This window comes from Biomphalaria glabrata, chromosome 3 (genome assembly GCF_947242115.1).
Source record: "Biomphalaria glabrata chromosome 3, xgBioGlab47.1, whole genome shotgun sequence".
Taxonomy (NCBI): domain Eukaryota; kingdom Metazoa; phylum Mollusca; class Gastropoda; family Planorbidae; genus Biomphalaria; species Biomphalaria glabrata.
In genome coordinates, this window is record NC_074713.1 from 10,724,874 (window position 1) to 10,744,960 (window position 20,087).

Genomic DNA, 20,087 nt, shown 5'->3' on the forward strand with positions numbered 1-20,087 from the left:
ATATTGCCTTCCCTGTCTGGACTCCAGCACATTCAGACGATCATAATATTGATCTGTCTTTATGCTATATTATGGCGATTTAATTAAAATGGAATTTTTTTTTAATAGGTGATTTTAAACAAAATTACTGAACTCGCAATCAAGCTTTAAACTTTAATGAAATAGTCTCAATATTAAATATTTTAAACTCACGCTCCATCTCGAAATATATACAAGAGAAACTTTAATCAATCATTAAGTAAGTATTGACATAAGTGACATATCATATCTCTAGGAATTTTCCTGTAATCTATGTATGTAAAAAAAAACTGCGTCAAATCAATGTATCACTCCGCCTCGAAACACATGTAACATTAGTTGTGATTTCGTGGTGGTCTCATTATCATCGTCTGAAATAATTCCTGTTATCTATCAAACAATATCGGAATACACTTTAAGGGGACATAATTTAAGAAAAAACAAAACATGTACAGATAGTGTATATGAATGATACAATTACATTTATGTTAAAAGTGGCAGTCGGCCAAGACACTGAGGAGTGGGATTGGGGTGTGGGCGGAGAGAGAGGGGCGTCAATTCATCGACATTTCAACACTAAAAGGGAGGTAATTTTCAGCGTAAAAAAAGAACACCAGACTTCTATTTTTCGTTCTCTTGCGGCCCCGTTTGAATGAAGAATGTCTTTGGATGTTTATCAACTGACATAATTACATGTCAGATACAAACGTAAGCCTCACTAATGTGGGGGAGGGGGGGCATTAAATGGAAACAAAAGTGCCCAGAGTGGCTTCCCTTAGGAATATCTACGTACACACACACGCATAATTGTGACTTGAGTCAACCATTGAACAAAACTACAACTTCACTATAAATCCATGAACTTGGCTCCCGTGTTTCGGGATTCAAAGATCATCAGGGCCCCAACAAAGATCTGCAAAACGGCCACCACAATGGCGAGGCCCCAGCCGTACTCTAGGTGCTGGTTTGGTGAGGCGGCGTCAGTGAAGGAGGAGTCGAATGAACCAGCAAAGACAATAATGGCCACGGCGTAGCTGAGAGCTGTAGGGAATCAAATATGGAAATTAAAAAAAAAACTAATTCCGTATGCAAGGACAAAATATACTAACTATTTTTGACAATTATCTTCTATGGTAATTATTGCCAACAAAATCACATAAAAAATTCTAAAGCTATAACTGTTTACGCACTTTTGGATACATCTTATCTTATAAATTACAGACGTTCCTTCTAAAGAGAAGATATCTACGTCCTAATCTAGTCGTGCATGTTGATCGCAAGACAAGAGCACGATTTACAGGGACATTCAAAGTATCAAGTACCAGGGAAACCCCAGAAAGTATGTCGGCGTTATGAAACTTTTTTTTTGTGAGTTTTTATAACCATAAAAAAAAATCATCTTTAAAACCCTAAACCCAAACCTTTCTTTACCTCTCCTACAGCCCTAACTTGTGCTGGTTCGACACAAGTGCGCGATATAGATAGGTCTCACCAGGAACATTGGTTTCAGCTGCGCGCGCCTATAGAAGCTTGCTTAAGTCACCAGTCTCTGCCCTATCTCAGAAATTGACGTAATCAACAATTTACGTAATCAACAATGCTTATCAATGGAAACATATATGTTACTAAATTTAAAGCCTTTTAATTTAATTAACCCTTTTCCCCTAAGACTAGTGAATCAAACGTCAAGCAGTATGTTATCTATTCCGTGTCTCTGAAGATCGACGTCAATCAGTTTCGCTCGTGCGCAGTCATAGTTAATGTTTAATTTACAAATCTATCCTGTAATAAAGACGCTGGCCTTGAAACAGTTTAAGAATGACGTAATTACAGAAGACAGAAATGCTGGAGCATTAATGGCTGCTGAGACTGGAAGTCTAAGATGTGCCACAATTGGATGCAGTCATTTTGGGCGGAAATCATGCACTTACGATACAATACGATTTATTGATTAGTTATTAGACATAATAGATACTGCTATACACTGAGTAAGAAATTAACTGTTTCTTTTTTAAAAATAAAGCTTCACACCTTATTTATTTATACGATTGCCGTTTTCTTTTAGTGCACAGAAATAAAAGTATTTTATTTTAAATATCTCTTTTAATGTATGTTTAAAAATAAATTCATAATGATTAAATACAAAGGTGCAGGACTTCAGTGTATGAATAGAGTGTTAGCGTCTATGGTGTTTGCCTTGTGGTATATTACTACTTGACTAACTATACTGGTGCGCAAGAGTTAATTTGGTAAACAACGCATGTTGAATAGATCTTGAATAGTACATGGAGTTGAAACATTCTCTAATAGTTTACCTAGCTAAAAGAAAACGAACTGTAAATTTTAATTTAAAAGCCTAGAAAGTAAAAATCTATTCATAGACGAGCCATTGAGTTGCCTCACCTGACCAAAATCCCAGCACAGACACCCAGAGACTCAGTGATCTCCCTTTGCTGCACGACTCAACAAACATCAACAGGAGAACAAAGAACAGGCAGAAGTTGACACTGACAAAGCCAAAGATGGCGAAGGCTTGCACCGCCCTGTACCAGTCTGAAAAATATATTTGTAGACATGTTCGGATATATCGAAAACATAGGGTTTTTTTTCACTAGTTTATAATCGTTCGATATCTGATTCAAATAGGAGATCTGACACCGTGATCTGTTTTCACAAAGAATAAATAAATTACTGTAGACAATTAAACATGACTATAATATTACAGAGACTTTGTGTTGATCATAGACATAAAATAATATAGACTGGGAAAAGGAAATAACTTATTGTATGTAACTTGAAAACATGTAAATCTATTGTTGTCGGATTTCCGAATATTGAAGAGTTGCATGATCTTCAGTCTTAGAGATTAAACAAAACTACTCTGCTGTATAATAAAGTACACGAAATTGCAAGTCACAAATTTTCGTTTCATAAAACTCTTTTATCGGCCAGTCTATATTTATTGATGTCTATGTTGTTGATATAAGAAGACATTGAAAACCTTGCTTTTATTACGTCACATCCTGTCAAGTGCTATTCACAAAAACAAGTGGCATACGTAATGGTAGCTAGATGGTCTCTCTTATTCCCCGCTTTCCCTATAGCCCTATATTGGATGGCTGCTTGGTCGTGCGGTTTGCGCGCTGGACTGTCGTCCTGAGGGAGGTTTGGACTAGGAAGTAAACTATCTTCAACTCTGAAGGAACATCCGAAACATGTAAAACATTTTACAAACAAACAATCATTTAGCCAGAAGATAAACTATTCATGTAAAAGAAATCCTATGATTTTTTTTTTCCATGATGATAATGGTAGTAAAAAAAAAAAAAATTCTGAATTCAAAATAAGTAAGATGCGTTACTAATGTGTGAGTACCCGAACACTCCAGAATACTCACGCAAGTTCCAGCCTTCAATGTTTTCACACGCTGGGTTGGTCTCTATGTCGTTACACCGCCTCCACAGGCCGTAACCCAGGAGGCTGTTGCCGCTGTAACCATCCCCCCAGGACGCTGTGACGAAAGAAATCCAAGCCAAAATAAAACTGACCAACACAATGCTAAGAACAACCTAAAAAGAAGCCAAAAAACAAACACGACATAAAATAACAAGACTTTAAAAAAAGAAAAACAAATCTAAATAAGAAAATAGTCTGTTTCAGATCGTAAAGGATGCAACATATTATCTTCAATCTTCAGAAAATGTGGGATGTGGGGCCGAGGGGCTTGGCTATCTCCCAAGGGGGCTTGAGTTCAATACCCGACTCGCGTTTTGTTTTCTGAGCGCTTAAAGCACGGAAACCCTTCTCCCAGATACCCCCTCCCCCCCATTGGTCCACTAATGCGCACTGAGCACTTTATAAGCAAGAGAGTTGCACTATATTAAAGCTATTTAAAAACACAACTTCTAATCCAACTTACTTTTAAAAGAATAGTAGAACTCCTTATACTAGAGGCGAATGTCATTCTGTAATTTTAAATGTACACTATAAACCTAAGCAGGACTGCGATCAAAACAAATTTAAACGACTGAAATCTCAAAACAAAGCCATGCTAGAGCTTCATTCCGGGGAGAGACTGTTGATATTTCGTTGTTTTCGCTGTCTGTTTACGAATGTGTGTATCTGTGCACATTTCCAGTGAAAGTACGTTGCTATAATCAAACTCAGGTCACGCTTCATTGAATACAGTAGCGCATTCATTAAAAACATTTACAGTCTAGCTTAACACATGTGTCTTGAAGACAGCAATATCATTTGATTGAAACGCCCCAGGAATCAATAACAAAAATAGTTCAATGCCAGAGACAGAGAGAGAGAGAGAGAGAAGGGAGAGAGAGTGAGAGAGAGCAGAGTGAGAGAGAGAGAAAAGAGAGAGAGAGAGAAGAGTGAGAGAGAGAGAGAAAAGAGAGAGAGAGAGAGAAGAGAGAAAGAGAGAGAGAGAGAGAAAGAGAGAAAGAAGAGAGAGAGAGAAAGAGAGAGAGAAGAGAGAGAGAGAGAAAGAAAGAGAGAGAAAGAGAAGAGAGAGAGAGAGGCCCACGATCGGCATGGACCACTGGATCATCCCACATTGAATAATAATACTGATAATTTAATGTATAGAGCGCTGGTAACAAACAAAATGTAGGCTCAAAACACAAGAGCTAAAATGGCAAACGAATCTAAACAAGTTTTTAACCAAAGAGGGAATAGACCATAGCGCACTGAAATGCTATAGAGGGGGAAAATACGAAAGTTTGGGCGGAAACATGGTTTTCAGAACCTCAGTGATTAAGATCTCGTTGGTTGTTGTTTTTTTCTGGGCATACTTGAGGCCATGTGTTGCTCTTTATTCTTTCCACGGTTCTCTTTGTCTACTCAGTAAACGCAGACGAGATGTTAACAATTATATCTACGATTTCGTTTCTTTTAAAATCAGTTTATATAAAGTTCAAATATTGAAAAAAAAAAATATTTTTTTGTTATTCTGTGGCATTTTACGTCTCGAGAGACGATCTTTTCCCTTTGCAACTTCTTATGTGGCTAAAGAGGTCAATCCTTATTACACAGCTGCGGTTGCAGATTGTGCATATGTAGTCACCAGGCGCCATTGCATTTTCAGTCTTCTTTCTGCTTCTGTTATGTATGGCATCTGCAATCCGAGACCTTTCCTTTATGCTCGCTCTCCTTGTGGATCTATCCAGTGCTACTTTTTCCCCAGCTGCTAGTGTCGATTTTAAATAGCTTCATGTCGCGTTTGCTGACATCTGTAAGTGGGCGACAAGCGGCTCTCCTGCCTTCAATAAGATCGCCATACAGGATGTCCTGTGGAAGTCGACCTACTGGCATTCTACGAACGTGTCCAAGCCAGCCAAGGCGTCTGCTGCTGATAACAGAGCGGGTGTCCTGGCACCCTGCTCTTCGTAGCACTACCTCATTGGTTATCTTATCGTGCTACCTTATTTTAAAGATCCGCCTTTGGCATCGGAGGTGGAAGATATTCAGCTTTTTTCCTGCCATGAGTAGGTTGACCATGTTGACCATGTTTCACTTCCGTATAGCAAAGTGCTCATCACACAGGACCGGTAGACTAAGGCTTTAGTATTGTTTGGTTATTAGGCCTACAATTATTACTAAAAAATTTGTTGTGGTAAAGCTGACACACAACTCAACTAAATCATATTTATTTTATAAATTATAGACGTTACCTTAAAAGAGAAGATATTTGGTCCTATATATATTAGATCAGTTAATGCTAATCAGAGACTTACACTCTGCCAAGTCGTTGGTTTTCCTGGCTGATTCAGACAACCCATTCCATACTCTATTGGCACAAGGGAAGAAGGAGCACTTGTAGAATTTTATCCTATCATGTTATTTATGGCTCCTTCTGTTTCAGAAGACAATTGATACGCCCAGATGAGTCACTGGCTTTGGTGTCGTCTTGAGACAGGACAGAATTCTGGAGAGGCAGAGTTTGCCACAGTTCGTGCCTGTATATGCATCTGTCCTAGGGCTAGTTGACAGGGCAGCTTTTTTTTTTTCTTTCGCTTGACTCATGCAGCTTCGTTTCTTTTGCACTCGGCGAAGTGCCTCCTATTATATGGAATAAGAAATGCACCTATTTATGGCCATGCTGCTCTATTATTATTAATCTCAAAGTTGCGGCAGCACCAAGTTGCACCAAAGATAGTCATAATCTCTATTCAGTGGCTCTTGGTATAAACAAACCAACCACGTCATCAAAACCTGTGATTGTCATCACTGACAGCCATTTGGCAAGAACGCGATTGATGTGCTCGCCATTTTTTTGTCGGCCACTGAAACCACCACCAGGCTAATTCAGAACAAAAAGGAGCCAAATGGCGACCTGTGGAGCGGTTACCCAACCGCAGTCAGCCGGCCCACCAAACTTTGGCAATGTGGAATATCTCGGTAATTTGGATATCTGTATAGGACTTATCTATAATCTATTATTATCTAGATCTACATCTTTAGAATCTAGATTTCTAGATTAGTAGTCTAGAGTCTAGATCAACTCTAGATCTAGATTGATCTCTCTATCTAGATCAGTAGCTCTAAATGTAGATCTCTAGATCTAGATCTAGGTCTAAAGTCTAAATCTTACACCGATGGTCGATTTAGATTTTTTTTTCGCCGGACTCCTCGGCAGTGGATATTTTTTGGCCTCAAAAGTATATGCCGCGGCATTTTTAAGTGATCACAAGCTTTCACTTATTCAAGTTATTCAAATTAGATTCAAAGTCCTTGCCTTGGCCGATTGAGCGGGCGATTGGTAGATCTAATCTAGGCTCACTTGGTCGCCATGGCAGGTTGGTCCGAGTTGTTCTCATGGGTGAATGAAGGCGCTGGATGGGTGTCGCGTGTTTTGTACTGGTTCTAGACCTGGATCTAATTTCTATGCCTACACTGTGTTGCCCGTGTTTATTTTTAAAGTTAAAAACAAAACCAATAACTTTTTTTTTTATTAAGGACTCTTGTTTGTTGGCGTATGATTTTAATAGACTAATTAATAGACTAACACAAAATCCTAACTACCGGTACTGCCTTCGTAATGGTCTCATTTATTTAGGCAAAAACTAGAAAACGCATGGATCCGCGTATGGCGTTATTAACTTATTTTTTAAAATTATGTTCTCTTTTGAAGGAACGTCTGTTATTTATAAGATAAAGACGATAAAGATACAGTTTCATCAACATTGGTCACATGGTGTATATTTCTAAGAGTTAGTAAAAGGAACATACAGGTTGGGTACACTACACCTGACATAGGAGCCTGACATGGACACCGTTTTGAGAAGTCAGGAGAGCCTTTTCTTTCTTCTAGCACTGAACTAAATGTTACTAAATAAAACTAAAGAGGTCCTGGTCTGTGGGTTAATAACTTATTGACCAATGACTATCAGCCTTTTCTGAAATTGTTTAGTATGCTGCTAATAGGCCTACTGGACAGTGTGATGGTCTTTGAGCTTTATTTCCCTACCAACTCCTCGCGTTCAGTACAGGATGGTATTTGAGTATTTTAATGTTTTCAGTAGACTGTATTTAGAAAGAAATTTAGGGCCTACAATTAAACTACAACGAAGTCTTTAAGAATAACGCATACAATTAAGAGCATTTAAATTACTTTCAATATGGCTTCGTTCTTTCAACTGCTTACTGTTTTCACCTTGGGTATAGAACCACATAATGCATAGAGTTAATACATTGTTTTTTAATCTTATTAAGTTATTATGGTGGCTAATGATTTAAAATGGTCAAAACTTTTTCTGACACAATAATATCTATGTAAACTCCACGTCCTAAGATGCATTCTAAGCCTTGTAATTTGACTGATTTATAAATACTAAATGTTAGTAATTATTTATTTAAATGTTGATTACAAATAACCTACGCCTTCGCATCATCTTACATGCTCTAAGATAGTTTCTCTAATGTTGAGTGTTGATACCATTCACTCATATTTTCTTTTTCCATTACTTCATTTCCTGTCCAAAAGCTGTAACATCTATAACATTTTTCTTTCGCTACACTTTCTCAAGCAATTACACACACTCGTACATAGTCACTCTTACACATGGACACATACACACTTATACAGTCATACACATTTACACAGTCGTATAAAAAAAAAAACCACGCAATCACGCACAGTCACGAACACTTTTTATGCCTAGACGATAAAACAAAATTGTACTACCCATCTGTTAGTAGAGCTAAGTCAGTGGCGGACTGACTATATGGGCATTTGGGCAAATGCCCGGTGGGTCGATACCTAAATGGGCCGGTGGGCCACCGAAAGGGCCGCATGGATGCCACTATGTATCAAATTGTCAAATTTTTATAATATTCTCTTATAAAAGCGGCATCGTGTTTAAAAGAAATCTCTCTACAGTGTAATACTAATTTGATCTAACACATTTTCCGAAATAATGTAATAGCCTACATCCATAGACAGTGTTACTAGTAGGCTTCATCCTTTTAAGGCCGACACGTTTAGCGGTTAAAAAGCAACATAAGGCCTTTATTTCTGATTAAAAATATAGAGCTCATTGTATAATTATAATTGGATGCCCATCATATAATATGCAATTTATGGGCCTAATTGAATAGAAATGCCCGGGCCGATTTTGACACCCAGTCCGCCCCTGATCTAAGTAATCTACTTAAGTCAGTGATGCTCAACCCTTTTCTGGAGACGGCCATAGAGGTGCGCGGGGCCCTGGTGGGCGAGTGTGGCCTCGAATATTTGTACGAAGGAAGGGCTGAGGGTGACAAAATTCTGTTATCGCCCACCCCCACCCTTTTTTTTTTTGTTATGGTGTGTGTGTGTTTCTATGGTGACGGTGGTAAGAGGTTAGCTATTGGTTTTGAATGATGCAACATAAGTAGCATTGTCGTCATTGGGTCTTAGGACAGACGATTCCAGAACATGAGACTGAAAGGTTGTGTTAATGTAGTGAGTTAGATATTAATATTATTACTAAAGTCTACAGTCTACTACATTTATTTGATCTCAAATTAACTTGATTTTGTCTATATTATAAATAAAGTTCTATTTAGTATTGTTCAAAAGTTATTTGAAGTTGTACTAGTTAAGATATATTACGCCTACAACGGTCTACCAGAAGTTTGGTGCAACAAGTCAAAGACCAGTAACAACCCCCATCCCAAGAGGCGCGGGGCCTAAGGCGGTCGCCCTGTTCGAGAGCCCCAAAAGCCGCTTCTGCTTTTAGTCCTGGGAGCCATATATCCGCCACAAGTCAGGGCAGCATCGAATCCAATGGAATCGATATTTTATTATGCACTCTGAGAATCAATGTCGGGCCCAATTCGGGGGGTGAGGGACGTGCGGATAGCAGACAGTGTCGGTGTGTCATAGAACTGAAGACCAAGCACATGTTCACATCTGCTGAGCGGTCTTAATGGCCTGCTTTCAATTGTTTTTTTTTTCCTTCAACAGGTGCCACTGCCACGTCATCGTACATGACTGGGCCCAGACAAGCTGTCCAGTTCACACAGCTCCCCACCATAGGGACCATGCAGAACCAATACAAAACATACGACACCTACCCAGCGCCTTCACCCATGAGACGATCTCTGACCACCCTGCCATGGCGACCAAGTACTTACTACCAATCTGCCAAGGCAAAGACTTTGAATCTAATTAGAATTTTCTTTTTATTGTTGTTGTTTGAAATGAACTTTGACCACCTCAGTGTTAACCCATATCGTGAGTCATGAATCAGCTAGTAGGTCACGTGAATTACCATCACGTGATTGTAGCCCCCCTCCCTTCAAACCCAGAATGTCAACGTTGAACGGCAGAACTAGATTACGTTCTTACAAAGATAAAGAAAGTTCCGTGTTACATTTTTTTTTGTATAGACTTAAAAAAAGCTTGACTCTTGATTGTTAATGAAGCACTTGAAAAGATGGAGCTACTGGTCCACTTTAAGTGGTTTTTGGGAGGGGTGGGGCGAGTCACTGACCGAGTGATAAAACTGTTTTCGAACCTAAGTTCTCAAGCTATAAAACTCTAAAGGCTGAAAACATTGATTGTAATTTAAGGTGTCGCTTGGTCTAGCTTAGTGGGACCCTGAAAATAGTAGGCTACCGGAAAAACAAAAAGGTTATCTTTTGGTGGACTTACAATTTAAAGGCAATGTGGAATCGAAATTTATTTGAAGCAAAACATTTTTTTTTCTTAATCTCTTATTGTTAATTATTTTATGTCAGTTGGTTTTAAATTATGTTTGTATTGCTATTTAAATGAGCTTGACATCAACCATTCAGCATCGAGATTTGTCATATTTTTCCTCATATTATTTTATCTCCGCTTAGAGAGATAAGAAGCCAAATGCAGTAGCGTAACCATAGCGATTGAATTGCATGTTTTACTAGATAGTTAGGCCTATCAATAATTCAGATTTCCATAGTTTCGATATGGTGGACAATACCAGGCTGCGACGTTGATTTTTTATTTTTATCTTTTAACGATCCGTGATCCTTTGTTATGACAAACCCTAGATTTTTAAATATGTTAACATCCGGTGTTTTGTGGTCAAGCTTTATGCCCTGTATGCTGCTGTATGCTCCTGTATGCTGCTGTATGCTCCTGTATGCTGCTGTATGCTCCTGTATGCTCCTGTATGCTGCTTGTATGTTGTTCGATGGAGTTCATGAAATCCGTGCAATACACTAGTACTAGTAATACATTGTCCCGACGTAGAGTATTTTGTGTTTGCTGAGCACCTTAAAGCTTCGCGGAAAACTTCGCCCCTAACAAATGAGATCGGGTCAAAGTTCACTTAGCATGCTATTTGAGGAAGGAAGATGCGCTACCATAAACGCAATACTACATATTTTGACTTTGATTAACCATATACCGGCATAAGATATAGTAATTTGATATAACCACATGGTTCGGCAATACATTCATGCTTAATGTGATATATGAAAATGTCCAACCTATGTCCAAACAGGTGAATCCATGTACTGCTATCACAAGAAGTATGCCGGACCCGATGTCGGCCAGAACACAACTCTCGGAGCTGGATAGCCTCAAAGTGCCGCCAGTGTTCGCTGCCGCCAGAAACGCCCTCTACACAAGGTTCACCCCAAACGACTGGATGGCCTCCAATCAAGGCAACTACCTGGCGTCGGACAGGGTGCGGGGAGGCTCGGAGAGGCTCCGGATGGACACAATGCGCCTGTGTAAAGAGTACGACGATAAAACAAAGCGTACCCAGGCAGACGTGGGCAAGAGGCTGGGAGAGAGAATAGGTACAGTAGAGACAACTCTCAAAGTGCATTTACTGTAGTATCACTATTTTTTAAATATTACAGTGATTGCCTTAGGCCGCTTACACACTACCCGCTTTTCTCCCCGTCAAATTAAAATGTACAGCTGAAGATGCCAAGAAGAACATAGGAGCTTTCAAATTACTATGTCGTGTCCAAATGCATGCTTGACGGTTGTTTAGTAGTACAGCCACGAAAGATGAACCAGTTATAAAGCAGTAATTTGAAATTAAAGAAACAAAAATAGGAAAGAGCCTGATATGGCCCAAAGATAATCAACGACACGAGAAAAACTCTTTTCTTTTTTCCTTTTCATGTAGGTTCTTACAGTCAAAACTGTATAGTGTGCAGGCGGCTTTATTGTTAGGTTTTGGTTTTCCTTAAATTTAATGTCGTAATATGAATATTTTATCTGGTTTGTAAAATGTTTTACATGTTTCGGATGTTCCTTCAGAGTTGAAGATAGTTTACTTCCTAGTTCAAACCTCCCGCAGGGCGACGGGGAATGGGAGCGGGCAGGGTTTGAACCCGAGACCATCGATATATCCGAACGACAGTCCAGCGCGCAAATCGCACGACCAGGCAGCCATCCAGACTTAATGTAAACCATTCTGTTGATGAAGGGTGTAAGAATATAATGAATGTATGTAAAATAATAATTAATGTAACACAATCATTGTTACATTCTACTGAAAACTAAAAATAATTGAGCTTACCACCCTCAGGTGACATCAACTTCTGGAAGACCGAACTGAATCACGAACTTGACCAGATGATCACTGAGACAAACGCTTTGAATGAAGCCAAGAGGATCCTGGAGAAGAACCTGGCAGAGACGGAAAACCCACTACACATTTCTCAGGAATGTCTGTATAACAGGTGAGCTCTGATCTCAGTTTCCGTTTGCGCAAGAGCCGTTTTTATACAAGAAGTTTTTATAATAAACATTTTTTTTATACTACTTGCTTTAGGATAGATAGTATACATTCTTACTCCCCCCCCCCTCTTTTTTTTTTAAAGTTCTAATGAAGGTTTTCACTATTTGAATAAATACCGCTAAATGATAGTTTAGATTTCTACCCGAGACTATGATATTGACATGCTTTCCCGCAAATTAATAGAGCTATGGAGACACAACAAATTAAATAGATTTTTTTTTTTTTGCAATGAACACAAATTGCATCAATTTCTGTTTTATCATTGTTTTAATTTATTTTTAGACAATATTTAAACTTACACAACATTATGATGATGAAAGACATAGCAATGATTATTTAACAAACATTTAATCACAAATCTAATGAACAACAAGCGAAATGTTTTTCAACAGAGCTTCTATAAGAGGAATAACCGCTAAAATTAGGGCCAAATATCTTTTGATTTCAGGAAAACATTTTTTATATATATATAAAACAAAATTAATTACTTACTGATGAATTAATTGTTAGTTTTTTTATTGATTCGTGTGTTAGCATCGACTATGAATAATTATGCAAAATTTTAACTTGAGAATGGAAATTGGGAGAAAAAAAACAACGTAAAAAGGGAATAACTTTATATATACTGCCACATCTCTGAAAAGTAGCATTTATTACCCTTATTCAATACCAAACAAAATAATTAATTACCAATAATTAAATAACTAATTGGTTAATCATTTTTACTGATTCTTGTTTTGTCAGGTACAATAAATAATTGTGCAAAGTTTCAACTTAATTCGAGAATGGGTGTGGGTTGAACAAATTTTTACCAGACAGACAGACCGACAGACAAACAGCATGAGTTAATATAAGCTTTGTAAAAAAAATAATGATTGTCCTTCACATAAAAAAAAGTTTGAATACAAACGCACATACAAAAACAGATATGTATCATTGTTTTTAAAGGCATAATAAAATGAGCTTATAAAATGTGTCAACCAATATTTAGCGTCAAACGGTCCGGCGCCAAAAAGTCTGCGCCGAAACGTCTTGTTTTGCTAACTATATAACATTTTTAACAAAGTCAATGATCACATTGAACTGAGGAATCGTCTTTACTCAAAAATATCTTAATCAGTTATATTATTGTTGTCGTCCTCACTGTATTGAGTTTTTCGTTTAATTTTTTTGTTTTTGTTTTCACTAGAGAAAAGCGTCAGTCTATAGACCTTGTCCATGACAACCCTGAGAAAGAACTGATCCGTGAGGTAGATCTGATCAAGAGATGTCAAGAGAGAATGAGAAATACAGTCGATAGGTAAGAAAGAGAATCTAGTCATTGGAAACAATGTGCAACTAGATATTTAAAGAAGATTCGCTTTGACTTAAAGCTTTTGTTTCTGTAAAGTGAATGTCCAGTTTGACTTACTCTAGAGCAAATGTCTAGTTTGACTTAAATCTTTTGTTCCTCTAAAGTCTAAAGCATAAGTCCAGATTGACTTACTCTGGAGCAAATGTCCAGTTTGACTTAAATCTTTTGTTCCTCTAAAGTCTAAAGCATAAGTCCAGTTTGACTTACTCTGGAGCAAATGTCCAGTTTGACTTAAATCTTTTGTTCCTCTAAAGTCTAAAGCATAAGTCCAGTTTGACTTACTCTGGAGCAAATGTCCAGTTTGACTTAAATCTTTTATTCCTCTAAAGTCTAAAGCATAAGTCCAGTTTGACTTACTCTGGAGCAAATGTCCAGTTTGACTTAAATCTTTTGTTCCTCTAAAGTCTAAAGTGAATGTCCAGTTTGACTTACTCTTTAGCAAATGTCCAGTTTGACTTAAATCTTTTGTTCCTCTAAAGTCTAAAGCATAAGTCCAGTTTGACTTACTCTGGAGCAAATGTCCAGTTTGACTTAAATTTTTTGTTCCTCTAAAGCAAATGTCCAATTTGACTTAAATCTTTTTTTCCTAAAGCAAATGTCCAGTTTTACTTAAACCTTATCTTTTCCTAAAGCAAAAGGTCCAGTTTGACTTAAATCATGTTGTTTTTTTCTAGAGCTAATGTCCAGTTAGGCTTGAACCGAGCCGCTCAACATGAGCTCGAGAGAGATTCCGGAGACAAATTCATCGCCGAGAACCTTGACACCACAACACACATGTTGAGAAATACCAGCAGAGGAATCGCTTACCACGATGGTGTCCATAGAATAGACAACACAATTAGTGTTCCAGAAACATGGGCCAAGTAGGTTTTACATAATCAAATTACAGTTTGAATAACATGATAGAATACAAGTAAGCACTATTCTGGAAACTCTTGCACAAGCATAGTTCGAGTGTATAAGTGTGCAATGATCCAGATAAGAAAACCAGGCAGCCAAGTCTGCGAAAAGCTATTTCTCTTTGTGCATCAGAAATAAAGATTACATCCTAGCCCACAATCTCCTGCAGAACAGCAGTGTATGGTGAAGGACAGGATTCGAACCAGGAGACCATCGTTTTAAACATACAATACGACCAGTGTGTATATGTACTGACCACTCTGATTGGATAGTGAGATAAATGCATCTGATATGACCCGTGAACAAGTGAACTTGAAATATGGATAGTTGGGGCCTGATAGTTAGGGCCTACCTGATAGCTAGGGCCTACCTGATAGTTAAGGTAGCTCGCTGTGAAGAATTTCAATAAATAAATAGAATGAGAAATTAAAGACAGTCCTCGGCTTTAAAAAAAATGTTACTTGTTCCTCGAAAGAAGAGAAGATGGAAAAGATTGGAAAAGAGAGCTTAAAAGAGGGAAGAGGGAAGGAGAAAAAGAGAAGAGGGAAGAGAGAGAACGAGAGGGAGGGGGCGGAAAACTTATTACGCATTTAAGCTATTGTTTCTAGAACTTTAATGCTAATTAAGTTTCTTATTTTGAATGACTGCCAAACCTATTTAAAAAGAAAGTCTGCTAAAATGTATTTAAATGATTGCTTGCTAAATCTGTTTAGCGCTTCCTCCGTGGTCGAAGATAAACACGTCTCATTTACTATGAACTCAAAGGTGGCTATGAAGTCCTCGGATATGTTGGGTCTGATGCCGTGTCGCCTTTGCCGTTTTATTTTTGTATTATTATTTATTTTATGGATCTTCGCTTTCAGCTAATGGCTGTCCTAGTGGCTGTCCTGGTGGCTTTTCTCTTAACCTCGTAGTCTGAAACACCAACATTCCTGACTCCACGCCATTTGGAGCTAAACCTTTTTAAATGATGACTTTTAAACTCGTATCGACTGAAGCATGCATTGTTAGAATAAAGTCTTGATAAATGTATTCCTTAGGTACACCAATGATAACATACAGAGATCTCAATCGGAAAGACTGGCGTCTAAAAACATGAGAAATGAGATTGAAAACGTCATTAACGCGTGCAACAATGAGATGTGGATGGTAAGTACAAGGTTTTTGGCGCCTAAACACACTTGTGACTTGTAGATAAAGCAGGGCCGGCCTTAGGCTAGGCAAACTAGGCTGCCGCCTAGGGCCTCCGATTGGTGGGGGCCTTTCAGAGGACTCAAAGAAATATATCTTTTAGAGAGAAAATGACGAAACATTGCATCAAATCTCAAGCATAATTGAACACTATGTCAACTAGCCTAGCTCTCGAGTGTCTACTATTTATCAAGGTATATTATTTAATGTTTACTAAATTTAGATCTACTTGTCAAAATATATATTTTACATGATGATCGTTTCATCAGTTTGGTGAAATGTCGAAACATTAGTTTTGAGTCTGGTGATCATGAATCGTCCATGAAACACATTAGTGCTATCGGTGCTATACAAATTTAACGTATTTGTTGATTTGGATATAAATACAGGAGGATTCATAGCGTTAATTTCGGTCTTAAATTTTTGTTTTTCTATTTCATTTGGGGCTTCGCTTATGGCATCCAATTACCTAATGCCAGCTCTGATAACAGATATCCCTAACAATATGTATAGTATATGTATAGCATTCAATCAAACTAATGATGTACTTTCTTATTTTTCTTTTACCCCAGCAATGGAACGCGGTGAACACGGCTTTGAACAGTCGCATCCAGGAGACCACAGATTCTAGGAACAAGATCCAGCTGCACTTGAACAAGACGCTGCAGGAAGTGTTTGACATGGAGAAGAATATTGAGCTGCTGAAGAAGTCTATTCAAGACAAAGAAGCTCCAATGCAGGTAAAGGTCGTGCTGTTTTAGTTTGATTCACCTATATTCCCTTCGCGATGGTTTTCTCATGACCAAGAAAAGGGTTTATATTTTAAAATACAAGTGTGGTGGGTTTGTCACAGAAGACAACTAAATTCTAAATGATGAAAGGAAATCGTAGGACGATTCCAAACTTTATTATACACTAAAGACCCGCAAAAGGCAAACATAAAACATAATTGCAAATGAACATAACTAAACATAATTAATAGGCCTAAATACTAGATCTAACGAAAAACAAAAAGAAAATCTTAAGGTGTTAACCAAACATCTCTTTTACAAACACAAGAGAGATATGGAACACCAAAAACATTATAAAAATAAATGACAACGTAGTTTTCTAAAAATAAATCAACTAGTTCTACATAACAATAACATACATTGTTTGAAGAGTTTCGCTCTTTCCTTTCCTTACAAAAACTATAATTAAATATAACAAATCTATACACTCACAAATATACTTGTTGTAAAAATACATTTACAAGATGGACAGTGAACATTCTATATAGAATACTACAGGTACGCATTTCAATAAATGAATTCATCTACATGCTGGCTTCTAAAAATAAGAATAGTCCAACATGAACAAAAACCGCGGTAGTGATATTCTATATAAACTACTACCGGTAATTACATTTATAATATAATATTAATAAGTAAAATGTGATTACCTGCAGCCATACGTGAACACATGGTGTAGAACCAAGCACAAAAGGGAGTGGAGACGACTTAGGTCCAGTAACATACGGACATTACAGCGACAAGAAATGCCGGTCGAATGGACAGTGCCCACGTTGGTCTGCCTCTTTATGCGCGGACACAAGGTGCTATCTAGGGGGAAGGGTCACGTGGATATCGGGGTGGCCGGTGTTTCCTGAAAAGGTATCCACTCCACTACACAAGTTTGACAGGAAAATGCATTATTTTTGTACAGTAAGATAAAATTATACAGGCATCTGTATTGGTCATTGTATAGCTGTCGAACAACTATTATTGATCTCTTAGTAATTATATGAAAGCCTGGATTTTAGTGGTCGCTCTCAAAGCTGTTTCCTCCTCTTTACGCAGCTGTTTGGTCCTAATGAATGGAAAATAACCGGTACAGTTTGGGATCAGCAGCGTGGCAGATTCTACTATAGGCCTATAGGCCTATACTGCTTCATCACCAGCTCCTAATTTTTCCTCGAGGCTTATTCCCTAAACCATTCCCATTTTTTAGGGGGGGGGGTGATTTAGCTGCAAGGTAACAAAGATTTGAATACAGAGTTTTCCTTCTCCCAAGTGGGTAGCCAACCAATGCTGAGGAGCCCCTTCTATCCAAAACTTACAGATTTAGGCTCCATTTACTCGCCTTAGCCCCTTTTCTTGTTAGTGATAATGTTTCGCAGTGTCCATTATCTGATCCATACTTGATGCTAGCAATCTGGTTGTGAAACGTAGGCCCCATTAGAAGCATTTTATGAGAAATTTTTTCACTTGGATCCACTTCCGGCAGCAACAATCATGCGCAGAAAAATTCAATAATCTAATAGGAATGAATAATCTAAAGTTTAGATTCTAAACTCTAAAGAAACAGATCTTATTTTTCTGTGCGCTCTCGTTGAGGTATAGAAATTCGTGTTAACGTGTGCTACGATTTAATATTCTAATTGTATTTTTTGTTTTGTTTTAATGTTACATTTTAAGATGAGACGAATATTTCAGATTGGACTGGTAACTATCTTGGATAGGAATAGCTTAAAAAAAACTAAATGCAAATGACTTGTCGGTCTAAAAAATTCTCAACGTGCCAAAAGCTACAAAAATGTATGTTCAGGTTATTCCGTGCTTCGAACACTCAATCAGTCTGTAGCATTTCAAAATCTTAATAACTTTCTTTACGTCAACTGTGATCGACTGGGTGAGAGGTAGAAAAAGTAAAGCCCCCCCCCTCCTCCAAAAAAAAAAAGAGTTATGCCTCGTTTAAGTCAGCTCTTGCATTCCATTTAGGTGGCCCAAACACGATTGGACACACGTCTGCGGCGGCCCAATGTGGAACTGTGTCGTGACCCGGCCCACAACCGATTGGTCGAGGAAGTGAACGAGATAACGGACACAGTGGATCACCTTCAGCACAAACTCCGGGAGTCCGAGAACGCGCTGCAGGCGCTGCTGAGGACGAAGGGCGCCCTAGAACAAGACCTGTCCATCAAGAACACGACCCTGTTCATTGACAGGGAGAAATGTATGGCCATGAGAAAGACGTTCCCCATGGCGCCACGTTTGGTAGCAGTGGGTTAAGTTGACCCAGGACTAGCAGGGATCTCTGCGATCTCAACGAGATTTTGTATATGAACATCTAATGTTGTTTACTTGAGCTATTTACACTCGCAAAAACAAAAGTTTGTTGGATTAAAACTATGCCCAGTCAGCTTATTAACGTGTTGATATTGTTTATTACATTGTATTATTGCAGTATATATTAACTTTGTTTTTGGTGCCCCTATTACATTGTATTATTGCAGTATTTATTAACTTGGTTATGGTGTCAGGGACCACAATAGTAAACTGTTCCATTTCACTCTTCCTTAATGATTTGACGTTCACACTATCATTTTATACTAATAATAGGCCTATAGACTAGATATAGTATTACAAAAGTTTTTGTTTTAAAGGATGCAGGTGATTAGTCGTAGGCTATCCCTACCCTCCCTTTCTTCGAATTTCTACACATCGTAGACAGTCACCATATTGTTTTTGTTATTTGTTGTTGTTGTTTTTTTTTTCATTTCAATAGAGGAAACTAAAGGGATCGATTGAAAGTTTGCGCAAACTGTTACCGCCAAGCTGTTATTGCTTAAAGACTATCACGGATAATTGCAATAGTGGAGGTTTTCATAAATGGCGGGAAAACACAAATATCTCGCTTTTCGGTGTATACGGTGTACAAAATGACGTATTCCCGATGATTTTTTTATGAAGATATACGATAATTTGTGTGCACCTTTTAGCAACACCTGCCGTGAACTTGTGTAGATATTTGGAGAAAATAGATACAATGGCATAGAAATAAAAAGAACATAAACAGCAGAGCACATTGTCGTTCGCGACCCCTTAACAAGCTAAGGGGTATTGGGGATCGCTGAAAGCTCTACTTGTGAGACGGAGCCCCTCGTGCCAAATGTTTTGCTGAATTCTGAGATTCAGGAAATCAATTCTCGTGGCGTCTGCAACCCACTATTTCTCTTAGCAAGACGAGAAAGATTGAGGCGGGCGATACTAAAATGGGAGAGACATTCAACGCAGAAGTCAATGTAGGCCTATGTTTTTTTAATTGGCTTAGATCATCCTCACGTCAGCTAAACCACTTACAGGCCTAGCGCGAGTTTATTTGGTAGGGCCTACAAGCAAAAGAAGTCAACAGAAATTCGGATTGGGCTGTTCTGGTGTAAGAAAAGGAAAGAACCTGTCCGCCACGCACGCAGAGAACCGACATCAGAGACCCATGGATGGAGTGGCGGCCATCACAGAAATTAAGGCGGTTACAGTATAGAAAGATGAGGCCAATTCTATCTCTGCCTTCGGCTGCTGATAGCGAGAAGGTCCAGGACCTAGGCGTGGTGCGCCACCTATATG

General features: G+C 38.3%; 2 protein-coding genes across 2 annotated transcripts; one reads left to right on the plus strand and one right to left on the minus strand.

Moving 5' to 3' along the window:
- Positions 1-139: 139 nt before the first annotated feature.
- Positions 140-4,171, minus strand: LOC106071166 (uncharacterized). Its single transcript, XM_013231208.2, has 4 exons — positions 3,938-4,171; positions 3,416-3,587; positions 2,422-2,571; positions 140-1,059 (listed from the first exon to the last, which is right to left on the minus strand). Exons 1-4 carry the CDS (start codon positions 3,980-3,982, stop codon positions 866-868), a joined length of 561 nt encoding a protein of 186 aa, XP_013086662.2. The 5' UTR covers positions 3,983-4,171; the 3' UTR covers positions 140-865.
- Positions 4,172-6,237: 2,066 nt separating this feature from the next.
- Positions 6,238-18,887, plus strand: LOC106071165 (tektin-3-like). The gene is made up of 9 exons (XM_013231206.2): positions 6,238-6,429; positions 9,479-9,663; positions 11,001-11,301; positions 12,045-12,198; positions 13,447-13,557; positions 14,286-14,474; positions 15,552-15,660; positions 16,275-16,442; positions 18,462-18,887. The coding sequence occupies exons 1-9, from the start codon at positions 6,357-6,359 to the stop codon at positions 18,750-18,752; spliced, it is 1,581 nt and encodes a 526-aa protein (XP_013086660.1). The 5' UTR covers positions 6,238-6,356; the 3' UTR covers positions 18,753-18,887.
- Positions 18,888-20,087: the final 1,200 nt, after the last annotated feature.

Excerpts from the sequence above, each read along its gene's own strand:
- LOC106071165 (XM_013231206.2), top strand. The coding sequence starts at position 6,357 with ATGGCGACCTGTGGAGCGGTTACCCAACCGCAGTCAGCCGGCCCACCA. Across the intron at positions 9,664-11,000 it reads CTTACTACCAATCTGCCAAG|GTGAATCCATGTACTGCTAT; the intron begins GCAAAGACTTTG and ends ATGTCCAAACAG. Across the intron at positions 14,475-15,551 it reads GTTCCAGAAACATGGGCCAA|GTACACCAATGATAACATAC; the intron begins GTAGGTTTTACA and ends TGTATTCCTTAG.
- LOC106071166 (XM_013231208.2), bottom strand. The coding sequence starts at position 3,982 with ATGACATTCGCCTCTAGTATAAGGAGTTCTACTATTCTTTTAAAA. Across the intron at positions 3,588-3,937 it reads GTTCTACTATTCTTTTAAAA|GTTGTTCTTAGCATTGTGTT; the intron begins GTAAGTTGGATT and ends GCTTCTTTTTAG. Across the intron at positions 1,060-2,421 it reads TGTGCTGGGATTTTGGTCAG|CTCTCAGCTACGCCGTGGCC; the intron begins GTGAGGCAACTC and ends GATTCCCTACAG.